We start from the raw sequence: 15,937 nt of genomic DNA, 5'->3' as shown, positions 1-15,937 counted from the left end.
AAAGGAATTTCCACACATTGTCTTTTATGTCTCTCAGACTGCATCAGTATATTTATTATATCGCTCAAGACATGTATAATTTATATTATTTTACCTTAAGTTTGTAACAGAGTGTCCTGTTTGTGACACAGATTTTATCAAGGAACAATATGAAGTCAATAAGACAAAGAAAAAAAAACTCCAATTGCTGGAATCATACCTTTCACAAAACTTATTTCATTCTCAACAACTTAACTAAATAACTTATTTATTTATTTATTTATTTATTTCACCCATGTTGCACAAAGCATGTTATTCAGTTGCCTACCCAGGATAAAAATGCTTTGGTAGCTTTAAAAATAGAGGGAAAGGGAGAAAGAAAACCATAATGATGTTTAATGCTGCTTAAAATGTACAAGCAAATAAAAATTGTAAAGGTTGATGAAATTTTAAACTTCTAAGATTGAAACACACAACTGTGATTCACAAAGAGCAATATGTATTTAAAATACTGAAAATTTGATAGAGCAGTAAAAACCCAAAATGAAACACAAGATGATAAAATTGAAATTAGTTGATTTACCACAAATTGTTAATCACCCTATATCACTAATACAAATTTCAGGTAAATATGAAAACCAAATAATGATACAATGTATGTTATTTACTTATAAAAATATTCCTTACATTTTTTCAATGCAATCCTTTGGCCTTCCACTCACTTCTGAATAGGATGAACTGTTCTTAATGGGCTCTTCATTTTCAGAATCAGAGTCTAGAAAAAGAACTCCTTTTCCATTTCTCTTGAAATGTGATACAACATTCTTCTGGTTTCGTTCTGGTGTCTCTGGTATGGTTGTCACTAAACAAATTAAAAAAAAAGAAAATATTTTTAAAACTACTTAAAAGATGTGTTAATGCTTATGCTAACTAATTATCAACCAGTCATCAGCAAAACAATGGGGGTATTGACCATTCTATCAAGCAGCACCTACTCACTCACCAACAATCCATTCACTGATATCTACTTGGCAATTTCAGAGGATCACTCTGCGCTGGACCTTACCATGGCTTGGAGCAAGCAAGAACTTGGGGCAGAGCGACAGCCCATGACATCAAGACAGCATTTGACCAAGAGTGGTATTAAGGAATAATATGAAGTCAATAGGCTGAAGAGGGGTAAAAAAAAAAATCTCCATTTGATCGGTATATATACCTTTCACAATAGAAGAGTGGTTGCTGAGGCTTCACAGCCCTAGGGCATCAATGCAGTTTCCCAGCCCAGATGTGTAAGCCCAACTACTGACAGCTGCTACATTAATGACTTCATTTCATAAAGACAGAGGTGGGGATGCTTGCTAATTTATGGAATAATGTTTTATTCCATTTGCTATTCTTCAGCAAATGTAACAATCAGAATCCAGTTTAATATCATTGTCATACGTCATGGAATTTGTTGTTTTGCAGCAGCAGCACGTTGCAATACAGAGTACTTACTATAAATTAAAATAAGTAGTACACATAAAAAAAGAAAATTAAATTAGTAGTGCAAAAAGAGAGTGGAAAAAATAGTGAGGCAGTGTTCATGAGTTTATAGTCCATTCAGAAATCTGATGGTGGAGGGGAAGAAGCTGTTCCTCAAACATTGAGTGTGTGCCTTCTGGGTCCTATAAATCCTCTTTGATGGTAGCAAAAAGAGAGCATGTCCTGGGTGGTGGGGGTCTTTAATTATGGATGCTGCCTTTTTGAAGCTGTTCTGGATGCTGGGGAGGCTAGCGCCCATGAAGAAGCTGGGTGAGTTTACAATTTCCTGCAGCTTTTTCCAATCACAAACCATTAAACAAAGGAGAAGAATAACGCTATTCAGCCCATCGAATCTGCTCCGCCATTCCATCATGGCTGATCCTAGATCCCACTCAACCCCATACACCTGCCTTCTCGCTATATCCTTTGATGCCCTGATTGATCAGGAAACGATCAACTTCTGCCTTAAATATACACACGGACTTGGCCTCCAACCGTAGTCTGTGGCAGAACATTTCGCAGGTTCACTAATTTGATGAAAAAAATTCTTCCTTCCCCTGTTCTAAAAAGTCACCCCTCAATTTTGAGGCTGTGCCCTCTAGTTCTGGATACCCCCACTATAGGAAACAGCCCCTCCACATCCACTCTATCTAGTCCTTTCAACAATCGGTAGGTTTCAATGAGATCCTCATGCATTTTTCCAAATTCCAGTGAGCACAGGTCCAAAGCTGCCAAACGCTCCTCATATGTTAACTCCTTCATTCCCAGAACCATCCTTGTGAACTTCCTCTGGACTCTCTCCGATGGCACGACATTCTTTCTGAGATATAGGACCCAAAACTGTTGGCAATACTCCAAGTACAGCCTGACTGGTGTCTTTATAAAGGCTCAGCATTTGCCTTTGTAATCCTTGGTCTTAAACTAGCAGCTTAATCTAGGGGAAGACAGCCCCCAGCCCAGGAAAACTTAAGAAATCTTGTTCGGGTGGATGCTGCGTGATGTGTTCCTGGTTACAAATCAGTATCACAAAATAACAAACAGTACACAATATGCGATTAAACGACTGAGCTTGAAAATTCTTAATTTGAGTATATGGTTAATAAAGAAACAAAAAAGGAAAAGGGCCCATTCTCATAAAACAGTCCAATGTGCAATGTTGGAGAGCTTGGTTCCGTCCATTTGTTCCCTGTTGACCTCCTCCGAGGGTAGCTGACCCTCAGATACTCGCTCCAAGTCCACACCGAACAGTGGTCTACCAACTCTCTCTCCATTTGCGTCTTCCCTCTTCATCTCTCCCTGACAAAAGGCTGCTAAATCCCTGCTCCCAGACCCACAAGAACTACATACCTCTCATTGGATAGCACACATTCCAAAGACCCCGTTATCTCTAGTCATAACCCAAACATTGCTGCTAGAGAAGCCATTACCTTAGCAGTAAAACCTTACAGCACGTTACACTCTCCCCCCACCAAATTTAGTCATGCCCTCATGACGTTGAGATAATTTGCCAAGCTTTCCTGCAAAACACAAAAGTCCAATTCAGGTGTAAAAGGTAGTGACATAGCTCCCCAAAACGTTAGGTGTCATACTCTGTTCCCCTGGTGTTAGATAGGCCAGCCTATCCAGTGGTCTCCTAATTCTCTGAGACCTCTGTGCCCCCTCACATAACTCTTCAGGTTCAGACACTACTGGGGATACTTCTGGTCTACCTGGCGAGGCCTCCGCCCCCCCACCCCTGAGGTATCACTTGTGGCCACCTGCAACTCAGACCTTTCTGTCCCGTGGCCAAGCCCCGCTTCATCCCTTGCAGAGTCGCGCTGCAACCCATGCTGTCCACAGATAGTCCCCCCCCACTTGACCTGACTCAGCAGGAGAAGGGCTGGAAGTCTTTTCCTCAAACAATGGGGAGTTAGCATAAGGCAATATATACCACACATCCAGGTCCTCATCCTCTGAATCAGTATCCCTCTCAGGGGTGGGGGCCAGCCTAACCTCTCCTGCCGTGGGCCCTGCAGTCACCCTGTGTTTCTGCAGTCCTCTTACTCAGTGTAGTCTCCAAATCGGGCTCTGGGTCTACCTGCACCTTTTGTCCCAAGTGCAGCAAGTGGTTCCGTTGGAGAATCTTGACAGGCCCATTCCCATCCTCTGGTTTCACCTGGAAAACTGGTAGGTTTGGCATTTGACTCCCCACCACATAGGGCTTAGCCGCCCAGCGGTCCGCCAATTTATGTTTCCCAGGTAGCCCCAAATTTGTGATGATGACCCGGTCTCCCAGCAGGAGTTGGGAGAACCTTACCTTTTGATCATACCTCCTCTTATTTCCTTGATTCTGCTTGGCAACCGTGACCCCCACTGATTCATAAGCCCTCTTCAGCTCTCTTCTCCGGTCAGACACATACTTCAGATAAGTCTTCGGTGGTAAGTCACCCTTGTCAGTCCCAAAATAAAGGTCAATGGGAACCTCGCCTAGTGCCCAAATATCAGATAATATGGCGAGTGCCCAGTAGCTTCACTTTGAGTACAGTTGTAACTGTGAACCAGATGTCCAATATGTTAACTCCCTCTGCTCTTCTTGCTAATCTCCAGGGTCCCGAGCATGTCTAGCAAGGTCCGATTAAGCCTCTCAGGCTGGGGATTGCCCTTTGGGTGATGGGGCGTGGTGCTCGACTTCTGAACTGCAAGCATGTCCAGTAACTCATGGATGAGTCTGCTCTCAAAATCCTGTCCCCAATCATTATGAATCCACCGGGGAAGGGCATAACAAATGAAATACTTAAGATGCCCTCTGGTCCTTGGTAGGAAAAGCCTGCGCATATCTGGTGTAGTGGTCCATGACGACTAAGACATTCGCCGTGTTGCTGACTTCGGGTTCTATTGACAGAAATCCAAATACACCAGGTCCAGAGGCCCCGCACTCTGCAAGTGGGACAAAGGAGCTGCCCGCATAGGAAGTGTCTTCCGCCATATGCATCGAATGCACGACCTGCGATATTCTTCGACCTCCGACTTCATCTGGGGCCAGTAAAACTGGTCTCTGAGCAATTGATAGGTCTTTTCCACTCTCAAATGCCCAGGAGGGTGGGGGGCCCGGGGGTGGGGGGGACATGACATGATTTGGTATAAGATCTGGTTCTGCAACTCCAACCAAGGCCATTCTCTCAGTAAAGGAGGCACCGACGCATGTTTCCTTTTCTCCGCCTGTGCCATGTCTCCCTTTTCAACTGCTGGCCAAATGAAACCGATGTCTGGATCATCTCGCTGAGCAGCTGCAACATCCTGAGAAGTCAATTCTGGCAGCTGATTTGTCTTCAGAGCAGTCAGGTTACAGTAAACTTGGGGAATGGCATCATCAGAAGCTCCCAAATGATCCACTGCTCGATCCTGCCCCTCACTCCTCAGAAACGATAAAACCCTCTCTTTAAAATCTCCGCCCCCAGCTACCTCTATGTCAACGCTGGTCTGCATTAAAATGAGAGCTGCGTCCGCCATTTTATCAAACCTCTGCCCCGCAATCGCAACTTTAACAGTACTTAACAGGCAAATTAACAATTCATCCAGAGTACGAGTACTGTATCTACTCCACTGGTTCAATGCTCAGGGTAATCACACAGCATCCAATGAAATCAATCCTGGACGAGCCCCCACAATTGTAACCCTTGGTTTGGTTAGCGGCTTAATCTTGGGGAAGACAGCCCCCGGCCCAGCCAAACTTAAGAAATCTTGTTTGGGTGGATGCTGCGTGGTGTGTTCCCCATTACAAATCAGTACCACAAAATAACAAACAGTACACAGCATGCAATTAAACAATTAAGCTTTATAATTCTTAATTTGACTATATGGTCAGTATAGAGACAAAAAAAGTGCCCATTCTCATGAAATAGTTTAATGCACAACGTTGGAGCTCACAGTTCCGTCCATTTGTTCCCTGTTGATTTTGTCCAAGCGCAGCTGACCCTCAGACCCTCGCTCCGAAGTCCACTCCGTCCGGCGGTCTACCAACTCTCTCCATTCACGTCTTCTATCTTCATTTCTCCCCAACAAAAGACTGCGAAATCCCTGCTCCCGGACCCACAAGAAAGAGCAACATGCCTCTCATTGGATAGCACACATTCCAAAGCCCCCGTTATCTCTAGTCATAACCCAACATTGCTGCTACAGAGAAGCCATTACCTTAGCAGTGAAACCTTACAGTGTGTTACACCTCCTTTACCACAGACTCAACCTGTAAATTAACCTTCTGAGAGTCTTACAGGACTCCCAAGTCTCTCTGCACCTCTGATTTTGAACCTTCTCCCCATTTAGTCCATACTACTGTTCCTTTTACCAAAATGTTTTATTATACATTTCCCAACACTGGTTTCCATCTGCCACTTTTTTCTAATCCATTCTTCCAATTTGTCTAAGTCCTGACACAAATCACATTGCTTCCTCAGTACGACCCACCCCTCCACCAATCTTCGTATCATCCGCAAACTTTGCCACAAAGCCATCAATACATGTGCAGTGGTCCCTCCATTCCAGATGGTAATACAACCCGTTAGTATGCTCTTAATGGGACACGTATAGAAATTTGAGAGTGTGTTTGGTGACATTCCAGTTCTCCTCAAATTCCTATTGAAATATAACCACTGTGGCTTCATCTTTGTAATTGCATCAATCCACGTAGTCTGGACCTAGCCAAAATTTAGGCACACAAGTCATGACATTTGACTGGTAATACTAAAGACACAAAAGTGCCAGGCACTGACCATCTCCAAAAAGAGAGTCAAGTCACTAACCCTTGATTTTCAACAGAATTTCATTACAGTCATAGAACACTGCTGCAAAGAAGCAGGCCCTTCAGCCCATCTAGTCAGTGCTGAACTATTAATCCACCTAGTGCCATTGAACTGCACATGGACCAAGCCCTCCATACCCCTCCCATCCATGTACACATCCAAATTTCTCTTAAATGTTGAAATGGAACTTGCTTCCGCCGGCAGCTCATTTCACACTCCCACTGCTCTCTGAGTGAAGAAATTCCTGTTCATGTTCCCCTTAAATATTTTACCTTTCATCCTTAACCCATGATTTCTAGTTCTAGTCTCACCTAAGCTCAGTGGAAAAAGCTTGCTTGCATTTACTCTATCCAAACCTCTCATAATTTTGCATAGGTCTATCAAATTTCTACTCATTCTTCCATACTCTAGCGAATAAAGTCCTAACCTATTCAACCCTTCCTTATAACTCAGGTCCTCAAGTCATAGTAATATCTTTGTAAATTTTCTCTGCACTCTTTCAATTTTATTTACATCTTTCCTGTAGGTAGGTGACCAAAACTGCACATAATGCTCCAAATTAGACCTCAGCAACATCTTATACAACTTCAAAGCATCCTGTATTCGGTATTTTGACTTATAAAGGCCAATATGCCAAAAGTCCGTACTAACCTGGATCAACCCCTATAAGTATGATGGCTACAACAGAAGTTCAAAGGTCAGGTATGATGTAATGATCCCTATGGGCGGGTGGGTAGGAGGGAAGAAGGGGACTTGTTTTGCTGTTGTTTTGTTGCTGCTGCTGAACACTGTGGGTATGCTATGCTGATGCCAGAATGTGTGACAACACTTATGGGCTGCCCCCAGAATATCCTTATGTTGTGCTGGTTTTTAACTCAAACAATGCATTTTACTCTATGTTTTGATGCACGTGACAAATAAAATGAATCAGAATCTGAATGAGCCATTTGCCTCCTGACATCTCAGTCAGAATCAGATTCGTTATCAGATATGGCGTGAAATTTGCGCCATTTTGCAGCAGCAGCAGTGTAATACCTAAACATTACTAAGTTACAGAAATCAGTACATAGTGCAAATGAGGAATAAAATGGTAGCATACATGGTCATTCAGAAATCTGATTGCAGTGGGGAAGAAGCTGTTCCTAAAATGTTGTAGTAATGAGAAGAGGGAATGACCTGGATGGTGAGGGTCGATCAACTACAAGGCACATATCAAGAGTGTGATGAAATATTCTCCTTGCTAAAACCTTCAAAATGTTTCAACACTAATACTGAGTAGAACAAATGAATGGCACCTCATCCCCCACTATAAACATCCATTCCCTCCACTATCACCACACAGTACTTTCAAAATCTGCAAACGTTGCATACAGCTTCATCACTTGCAGACCCCAGTTAGTACAGACTGGCAACAACATCTTCTCCACTGGACTGGTGCACCATGAGACTGTGTGTTTAGCCCCCTGTTCTACTCACTGCTTGTGTGAAGTACTGCTCAATGCCTTATTTAAGTTCGCTGATGATACAACTATTGTTGGCCAAATCAAAAGTAGTGACGAATCAGCACATACAGTTGTAAGAAAAAGTTTGTGACCCTTTGCAATTATCTGGTTTTCTGCATTAAGTACTCATAAAATGTGGCCCGATCTTTATCTAAGTCACAATAATAGATTAATCTGCCTAAACTAGCAACACACAAACAATTGTACTTTTCATGTCTTTACTGCACACACTGTTTAATCAATCACAGACCAGACTGGAAAAAGTATGTGAACCCTTATATTTAATAACTGGTAGAACCTCCTTTAGCAGCAATAACCTTCATCAAATGTTTCCTGTAGCTGCTGATCAGACTTGCAGAACAGCGAGGAGGAATTTTAGATCATTCCTCCATGTTTCAGCTCATCAATATTTCTGGGATACCTTGCCAGTCATGCCACAACATTTCAATTGAGCTATGGTCTGGACTCTGACCTGGCCACTCTAAAACACAAATTTTCTTCTTTTTAAATCATTCTGTTGTTGATTTACTCTTGTGTTTCAGATCATTGTCTTGTTGCATCATCCAACTTCTATTAAGCTTCAGGTGACAGACCACTACCCTGACATTCTCCTGTAAAATAGCTTGATACAATTTTGAATTCATTGTTCCCTAACAATTACAAGCTGTCAGGACTCTGAGGCAGCTAAGCAGTCCCAAACCATGATGCTCCTTCCACTATTCTTCACAGTTGGGATGAGGTTTTGGTGTTGGTATACAGTGCCCTTTTTCCTCCAAACAGAGCGGTGTGCATTTCTGCCAAAAAGTTCAATTTTTGTCTCATCTGTCCACAGAACATTGCCCCAGACGTGTTGTGGAACATCCAGGTGGTCTTCTGCAAACTTGAGACATGCATCAATTTTTTTCTTGAAGAGCAGTGATTTCCTCCGCGGTGTCCTTCCATGAACACCATTCTTGTTCAGTGTTTTTCTTATACTGGATACTTGAACAAGTTCTAGAGATTTCTGTTGTTTTTTGCTGTTAGCCTTGGGCTCTTTTTCATCTCCTTTGGCATTGCAAGTTGTGCTCTTTGCAGGACGCCCACTTGTAGGGAGAATAGCAACAATACTAAATTTCTTCCATTTGTAGACAATTTCTCTTGCTGTGGACTGATGAACACTCAGGTCTTTAGGAATGGCTTTGTCATCTTTTGAACTACATGCATCTCTGCAGTTCCTCTGAAAGTTGTTTTGATTGAGGCATGCTGCACATGAGCAGATCTTTCTGGACAAGAGCAGACTGTCAGTAACCTGACTGTGTGTGCGTTTTTACAGGGCAGGGCACTTCTACAATCCATACCTCCAATCTCATCTCATTGATTGGAACGCCCGACTCCAAACAGCTTTTGTAGAAGGCATTACCCCAGAGGTTCACGTACTTTTTGAACCTAGATTGTGATTGTTTAAATGGTGTACTCAGCATTAACGAGAAGTACAATTGTTTGTGTGTTATTAGTTTAGGCAGGTTGCATGTCTGTTATTGTAACTAAGATGAAGATCAGGCCACATTTTATGAATATTAATGCAGAAAACCAGGTAATTGCAAAGGGTTCACAAACTTTTTCTTGCAACCGTAGGAGGGCAATTGAACATCTGGTGAATGGTGCCACAACAGCAACGTTTCACTCAACTTCAGTAAAACCAAAGAACTGATTATTGACAACAGGAGGAAGAAGATGGCAGCCCAGGAGCTAGTCCTCATGAGGGACCTCATTAGGTGGAGAGAGTCAGTACCTTAAAATTCCTTGGCATAAACATGTAAGAGTATCTGTCCTGGGACCAGCACACAAGTGCCATTGCAAAGAAGGCACAGCAGTGCCTCTACTTTATTAAAAGTTTCCATAGATTCAACATGACACCAAACACTTCGACAAATTTCTACCAATGTACAACAGACAGTATCCTAACTGGTTGCATCACAACTGGTTTGGAAACATCAATATCCAGCTATGGAACAGTCTAGCCCAGTCCAGTACAGCAAAGTCCTCCCCACCATTCAGCATATTGATATGGAGTGCTACCACAAGAACGCAGCAAACATGAAAGCCCACCACTATCCAGGCTACATTCTCTTCCCACTACTACAATCAGGCAGGAGGTACAGGAGCTTTGGGTTCTACACTGCAAGGTTCAGGAACAATTACTGGACAACCATTTGAACATGGTTCAAACTTGAAACCGGCGTAGTAACGTCACTAATTCCACAACCTAGATTCACTTTCAAGGGCTCAACAACTCGTTCTCAGGATTTTCTTTTTTTTATTTGCATAAGTTCTCTTCTTTTGCACATTAGTTGCTTGTCAGGCTTAATGTAAAGTTCTATTGTAAATGTCATTTTATTTTATTGTTAACATATATGCACTTCGGTAATAAATTCACTTTGACTTGACTTTGGGTAGCAATTTTAGAGGGAAGTTATGCAAGAATCTTTTCCACCCAGAGGAAGCTCAAACCTAGAATAATAGGGGCTATGGAGGCAGGTTTCTCAAAACATCTAAGTATTTGGATGAGCACTTGAAATAACATCAAACTATTCACTCCAGTAAGGCCAACAAAAAGGAATTAGTATGTGATGGCCAGCACAGACAGAGTAGGCCAAAAGGCTAGCTCTGACATCTTTGCATTAGTTGATTAAAAACTTGCCTGGATATTCAAGGAGATAGTACTTTTGATCAGTTATGTCTGATTTTGCTGAAACGTAGCTACTGAGTTTTGAGAGGTGGTCTTCATTTTCCAGAGTTTTGTACTACAGCATACCGGGTGCAAGATTCATTCTCTTGTATGCCTGTCTGAAATAACTTGGGAACATCAAATACTTCACCTCTAAGTATGCTCAAACAGAATCATCTCCATCCTGCACGGTTATCAGAGCTTTTTGTGACATTAATCTTGGAATATAGTTGCAATAATCGAAAAAAAAGATTTCAATGAGCTCTTTAGTTTGAGAAAAGATATGACGATGGAATGTGCCTTTGACCACAGAGCCTAGAGTTTAAAATTGTTTTACAATCTGCAATGTTCACTTGGCAATCAGAATTTAATAGCTACCCAAACACCAAATAAATCAAATTAAATTAAACAGGGCATGGGAGAAGGGAAGAATTATAGTATAGGGGATGGGGTTTAGGGAACCGATCCTACCCCGGGAGAAAGACAGCACGGGGGATAATATTGTTGGGAGGGGGAAGGTGTGGAGAAGGGTTCGTTTCATGGGGAATGTTGTGGAGGAGCTGGGAAGTGAAAGGAAACGTAATTAGGGGAAGTCATGTAGGACAGTTTGGGGAGAACTCTACTCGTGGGGAGAGCAGAGACATGCGGTGGAGCTGATGTTGGGTGGAAGTAGGTTTGGGAGATGCCACACGCAAGCGCGTCCGCCTCTTCCACCAACGCTTCTGCCTTGTCTGTGTTCCGTATTGATCCCCCACCCCGTCCTCACCTGCCGACTCCGGATTCTCTGTACCAGACGGACTCCCCAACCCACCGCCGCCGCCTTTCTTCTGGTAACGGAAACGATCGAGATTGAAGCCGCTCATGGATATGGAGCCGGGCCCGGCCGTCGAATTGAACCCAGCGCTAGAACGTGACGCCGTTAATACGGGTACCCGCCGGCCAGCCGGCATCAAGCGTGGGGCGACAGAGACTGCAAAACACCACAGCCCTCAGATCCCCTTCTCGCCCCCACTCCGGGTCAGACTTTCCCGCGAAGCATGCCGACCGACCGGCCACCAGTGAACCCCCGTCCGATTGGGCGAGCAAGGAGGCCGAGCAACCAATTAGCGAGTGGGATGAATCCGACTGAGCGGTGCGAGAAGTCGTGACGTATGAGGTCAGGAAGAGAGTGACGGGAGTAGAAGTGAGGTCTCTGATTGTCACTCGCTGCTCTGCGGCTAGGTCGCTATTTCTCCGTGAGTTCAGAAGATGCACGGTGTTCTGGGAGGAACTAATCCCTTTCCCTGCCTTCGGTGGATCACCTCTTATTCTGACACTGTGCTGCTGGTTCTGGATAGGGAGGACTGGTGGAGTAGAGGAACACTGGTTGTGGAGTAGAGGGTGGAAGGGGAAAGGGATGAGGGTGTTTGAAGGAAGGGGTGGGGCACAGGAGGAGGATTGAGTAAGGAGGGCATGAGATGCGGGGGTGGACAGAGGAGGAGGAGATGGATTCGGGGAACGGAGGGAGAGGAGAGCACAGTGAAGGCAGGATGCCATTGGGAAGTGAAGGGGGGCATGAGGCAGGGTCGGGGGTGAGGGTGAACAGGGCAGCTACAGGTAAGGATGAAGGAGGGAGCAGGGGGCCGTGGGGGTGGGGTTGCAGGTGTGGAGGAGGGGGGTCTGGGGATGGTATGTGAGGAGGAGACTGGTCACTGGTTCTGAGGAAAAGGAGGAGTGGTTTTGTGGGTGAGGAAGAAGGAAGGGTTGCTGAAGGGGAGAAGAAGGGGGTTGGGTGGCGAGTAGAAGGAGAGACATTGGGTACATTGGTGAATTTGTGTGTTGTGAAATTGAGGGTAGGTGAAAGAAATGGAAGTAATGGGGGCAAGTTTTGATAACTGCATGGATTTCTTCTCACATTCTAAGGGGTCTTGTGTTGGTAGGTTAATTGAATTTTCTTTGAGTATGTGAGGATTCAGGGAGATAGGTACTTGACGGTGCATGTACTTGATGTGCAGAAAGCCGTGTTTCTGTTCTCTATGATTCTATTATTATCTGTTGTGTGAACAGTTGTGAACCCTGAATTGACCCTGACCATTCTGCTAAAGTGCACATCAAGGTTTATTGAAAATGCACGTGGGCTCATCCTGACACAAAGAAAATTCAAGTGCTCATGCTAATATCATGGCTTTTTTCTTATTTTCACAACCCTAGTTGAAACTGTGAAATCAATTTTCAATTCTAGCTGAGCTATTTCTTAAGCTATACTCTGGATTTCCAATTGTCCAATAGTATTAAGTTCTTCTTCAAATCCAAGCACATTATAGTGACTGTCTAGCCATTACACATCATCTGAATTCTACATAATAATATAGTTGGTCCTTGGTATTAAAATATATGTTATGACATTTGTTCATCAACCACATGGGAGCAGTTTAAATAGAAACAAACTATAGTTTTCAGCATCATACAGGAAAAGATGAAAAAGATTAAGTGTTTGCCACACGCTAGGTCTTGCACTTATGATATTAGAACAGGAAGTAAGACAAAAGTATTCATTTTCTTCATTGCCTTTTGTTTACACCTAATTTGTGCTTGTGTTGTGAATGTTACTTTATGATTGTATGTGCTATAATGCTGCTGTAAATACGTTTCTCATTGCACCTCTGCTTACAGATAATGTTACTATGACAATTAACTTGATTTTGACTGTGTATGCTATGGTCTTTGTGTTTGCAGACTCCGTTCCCTTGGCTGTTTCTGGAGGTGAATTTTATGATTCAGCTTTCACTTTTTTTTGGTCAATGCCTGTGACATAAAGATTTTTTTCATGACTACTTTGATAAAACTCCAAACACTTTGTCACAGAATTCTGACATGATTAAGAGCCTTGTACAAATCCAAATGGCTTACAGCAAATGAGGCAGCTTTCACAAAGAAAGCATTTGGTTTAGGTGGTGTACCTGGTCATAGAAACATAGAAAATAGATGTAGGAGTAGGCCATTTGGCCCTTGGAGCCTGCACTGCCATTCAGTATGATCATGGCTGATCATCCAACTCAGAACCCTGTACCTGCCTTCTCTCCATACCCCCAATCCCTTTAGCCACAAGGGCCATATCTAACTCCCTCTTAAATATAGCCAATGAGCTGGCCTCGACTGTTTCCTGTGGCAGATAATTCCACAGATTCACCACTCTCTGTGTGAAGAAGTTTTTCCTCATCTTGGTCCTAAAAGGTTTCCCCTTTATCCTTAAACTGTGACCCCTCATTCTGGACTTCCCCAACATCGGGAACAATCTTCCTGCATCTAGCCTGTCCAATCCCTTTAAAATTTTATACGTTTCAATCAGATCCCCCCTCAATCTTCTAAATTCTAAATTATAAGTATAAGCAAACTGGTCTTGGATATACTGTACTTCATAGTCCTCGCAGTTTTACATCTACTAAGTGCTTTTGCCATTTATGGTAGTTTTAGAATTTTTCTTTATGTTTAACCTTTGAAAATAAGATAATTAGTTTTGTGCCAGGGCCTCCTTGGATCAGCTGGCAGGGGAAATGGTCAACATTTTTAACCTTTCCCTATTTCAGTCTGTGGTTCCCTCTGGCTTTAGAAGACCGCTGTCATCTCAGTACCCAAGAAAAACACGTAACCATCCAGTGGTTCTGATATCTCATCATGAAATGCATTGAGAGACACATTAGCTCCAGCCTGCCTGGCAACCTCAACCCACTGTAAATTTGTCTCCTGCCAAAATAGGTCTAAAGCAAATGCTATTTCCCTGGCCCTTCACCTCTGGAGCATCTGGACAGTAAAGACACCTATGCCAAACTGACATTATTGTCTGCAACTCTGCCTTCAATGTCATAATTTCAGGCAAACTCATCACTGATCTCTGGACCCTGGACCCTGCCTCTGCAACAAGATTCTTGACTTCCTAAAAATACAGAACACAATCGTTCAAGTATAAGCAGTAACACCTCTGCCATGATTATTCTAAACACTGCTGCTCCCAAAGGTTGTGTCCTCAGCCCCTTACTCCCTGTTCACTCATGACTGCGTGGCTAGATTTTGCTGTAACAAATTTGTAGATGATAGTGGGCCATATCCCAAATAATAAGTTGCTTCATGATGTGCAATGACAACAACCTTTCCCTCAATGTCAATGTGGAAAAAAGAACTGGCCATTTATTCCTATCAGTGTACTTGTCAAGATGCCTTTTAAATGATGTAATTCTACCCTCCTCTACCACTTCTGCAGGCAGCTTGTTCCACATACAGTACTCACCACTCTCTGTAGAAAATGCTGCCCCTCAAGTCCCCTTTAAATCAAAGTTCAAAGTCAATTTATTATCAAAGTACATTTATGTCACCATATACAAATCTGAGATTACTGTAATTTTTTTGTAGGCATCCTCAATAAGTCCAATAACCATAATAGAATCATTGAAAGACTTCAACAGGGCGGTCAACTGGTGTGCAAAAGACAACAAACTGTACAAATACAAAAAGAGAAGAAAAAAAAGGAAATAATAATAAATATCGGGAACATGAGATGAACAGTCCTTGAAAGTGAATCCAAAGTTTGTGGGAACAGTTCAATTTTGGGGCAAGTGAAGTTGAGTGAATTTAATTTAGAGCGTGGTGGTAATGCATTTGCTCCTATCTACACTGGTGGTGTTGATACCAATGACAGCAATCAGGATCATCAACAGTTTGAAGCAAGACACCAACAGTCTGTTCTGATGTCATGGCTAAGAAACTTCACTAACACTTCTACTTCCTCAAGAGATTACAGAATAGGTGCATCACAACTAGTTATAGCAACTGCTCTGCATATTACTGCAAGAAACTGCAGAGTTGTGGACACAGCTCAGCTCAGCACATCACAGAAACCAGTCTCCCCACTATGGGTTTTTTATATACTATACTTGCTGCTTCAGTAAAGCAGGCTGCATAATCAGAGACCACACCACCCAGGACATTCTCTCTTCCCTCTCTCATTGGGCAGAAGCTACAAAAGCCTGAAAGCGCACATCATGGATCAAGAACATGTTCAATCGCACTGTTCCAAACTTTTGAACAAACCTTTTGTATGATAGCTTAGACTAATAACCTCACAATGTACCTTATTGTGATCTTGCAATTTAATGTTAACCTGCATGACACTTTCTATAGAGCCTTCTGTATTGTTTTTGTTATACCTTTTTCTGCCTCAATGCATTGTATAATGATCTGGATGAACAGTATGCAGGTCAAGCTTTTCATTGTACTTTGGTACATGTGATAATAAAGCAATACCATTACCAATCAGATAAATTCTAAGTATACTGTTTCATTAATGTTTGGTAAAGTAACACGGAATAGTTCAGCTGCGATTCTGTTGGGGGCTGGGGTTGCAACAGTTCACCTGCGAATCTTTTGGGATCTTCCATTGTATCCAGTGCTCCCGATGTGGTGAGAGCCGACGT

At 42.9% G+C, this 15,937-nt stretch overlaps 1 protein-coding gene across 3 annotated transcripts in view; it reads right to left on the bottom strand.

Annotated features, from left to right (window-relative positions):
• The window catches only part of LOC134345728 (SWI/SNF-related matrix-associated actin-dependent regulator of chromatin subfamily A containing DEAD/H box 1-like), an 83,960-nt gene extending 72,300 nt beyond the window's left edge, over positions 1-11,660 (bottom strand). For 2 of the 3 annotated variants that reach the window (XM_063046855.1, XM_063046854.1), the window contains exons 1-2: positions 11,257-11,659; positions 667-841 (exon numbers count right to left, since the gene is read on the bottom strand). In XM_063046855.1, the coding sequence (XP_062902925.1) occupies positions 667-841; positions 11,257-11,440 (359 nt within the window). In that variant the 5' untranslated portion in view covers positions 11,441-11,659. Of the gene's footprint in view, positions 1-666; positions 842-11,256 lie in introns of all 3 variants that reach the window. The other variant, XM_063046852.1, reaches the window with a different exon arrangement.
• Positions 11,661-15,937: the final 4,277 nt, after the last annotated feature.

This window comes from Mobula hypostoma, chromosome 4, assembly GCF_963921235.1.
Source record: "Mobula hypostoma chromosome 4, sMobHyp1.1, whole genome shotgun sequence".
In the NCBI taxonomy this organism is placed as follows: domain Eukaryota; kingdom Metazoa; phylum Chordata; class Chondrichthyes; order Myliobatiformes; family Myliobatidae; genus Mobula; species Mobula hypostoma.
The sequence above is the reverse complement of the archived record's forward strand: the minus strand, read 5'-3'. Positions and strand labels throughout refer to the sequence as shown.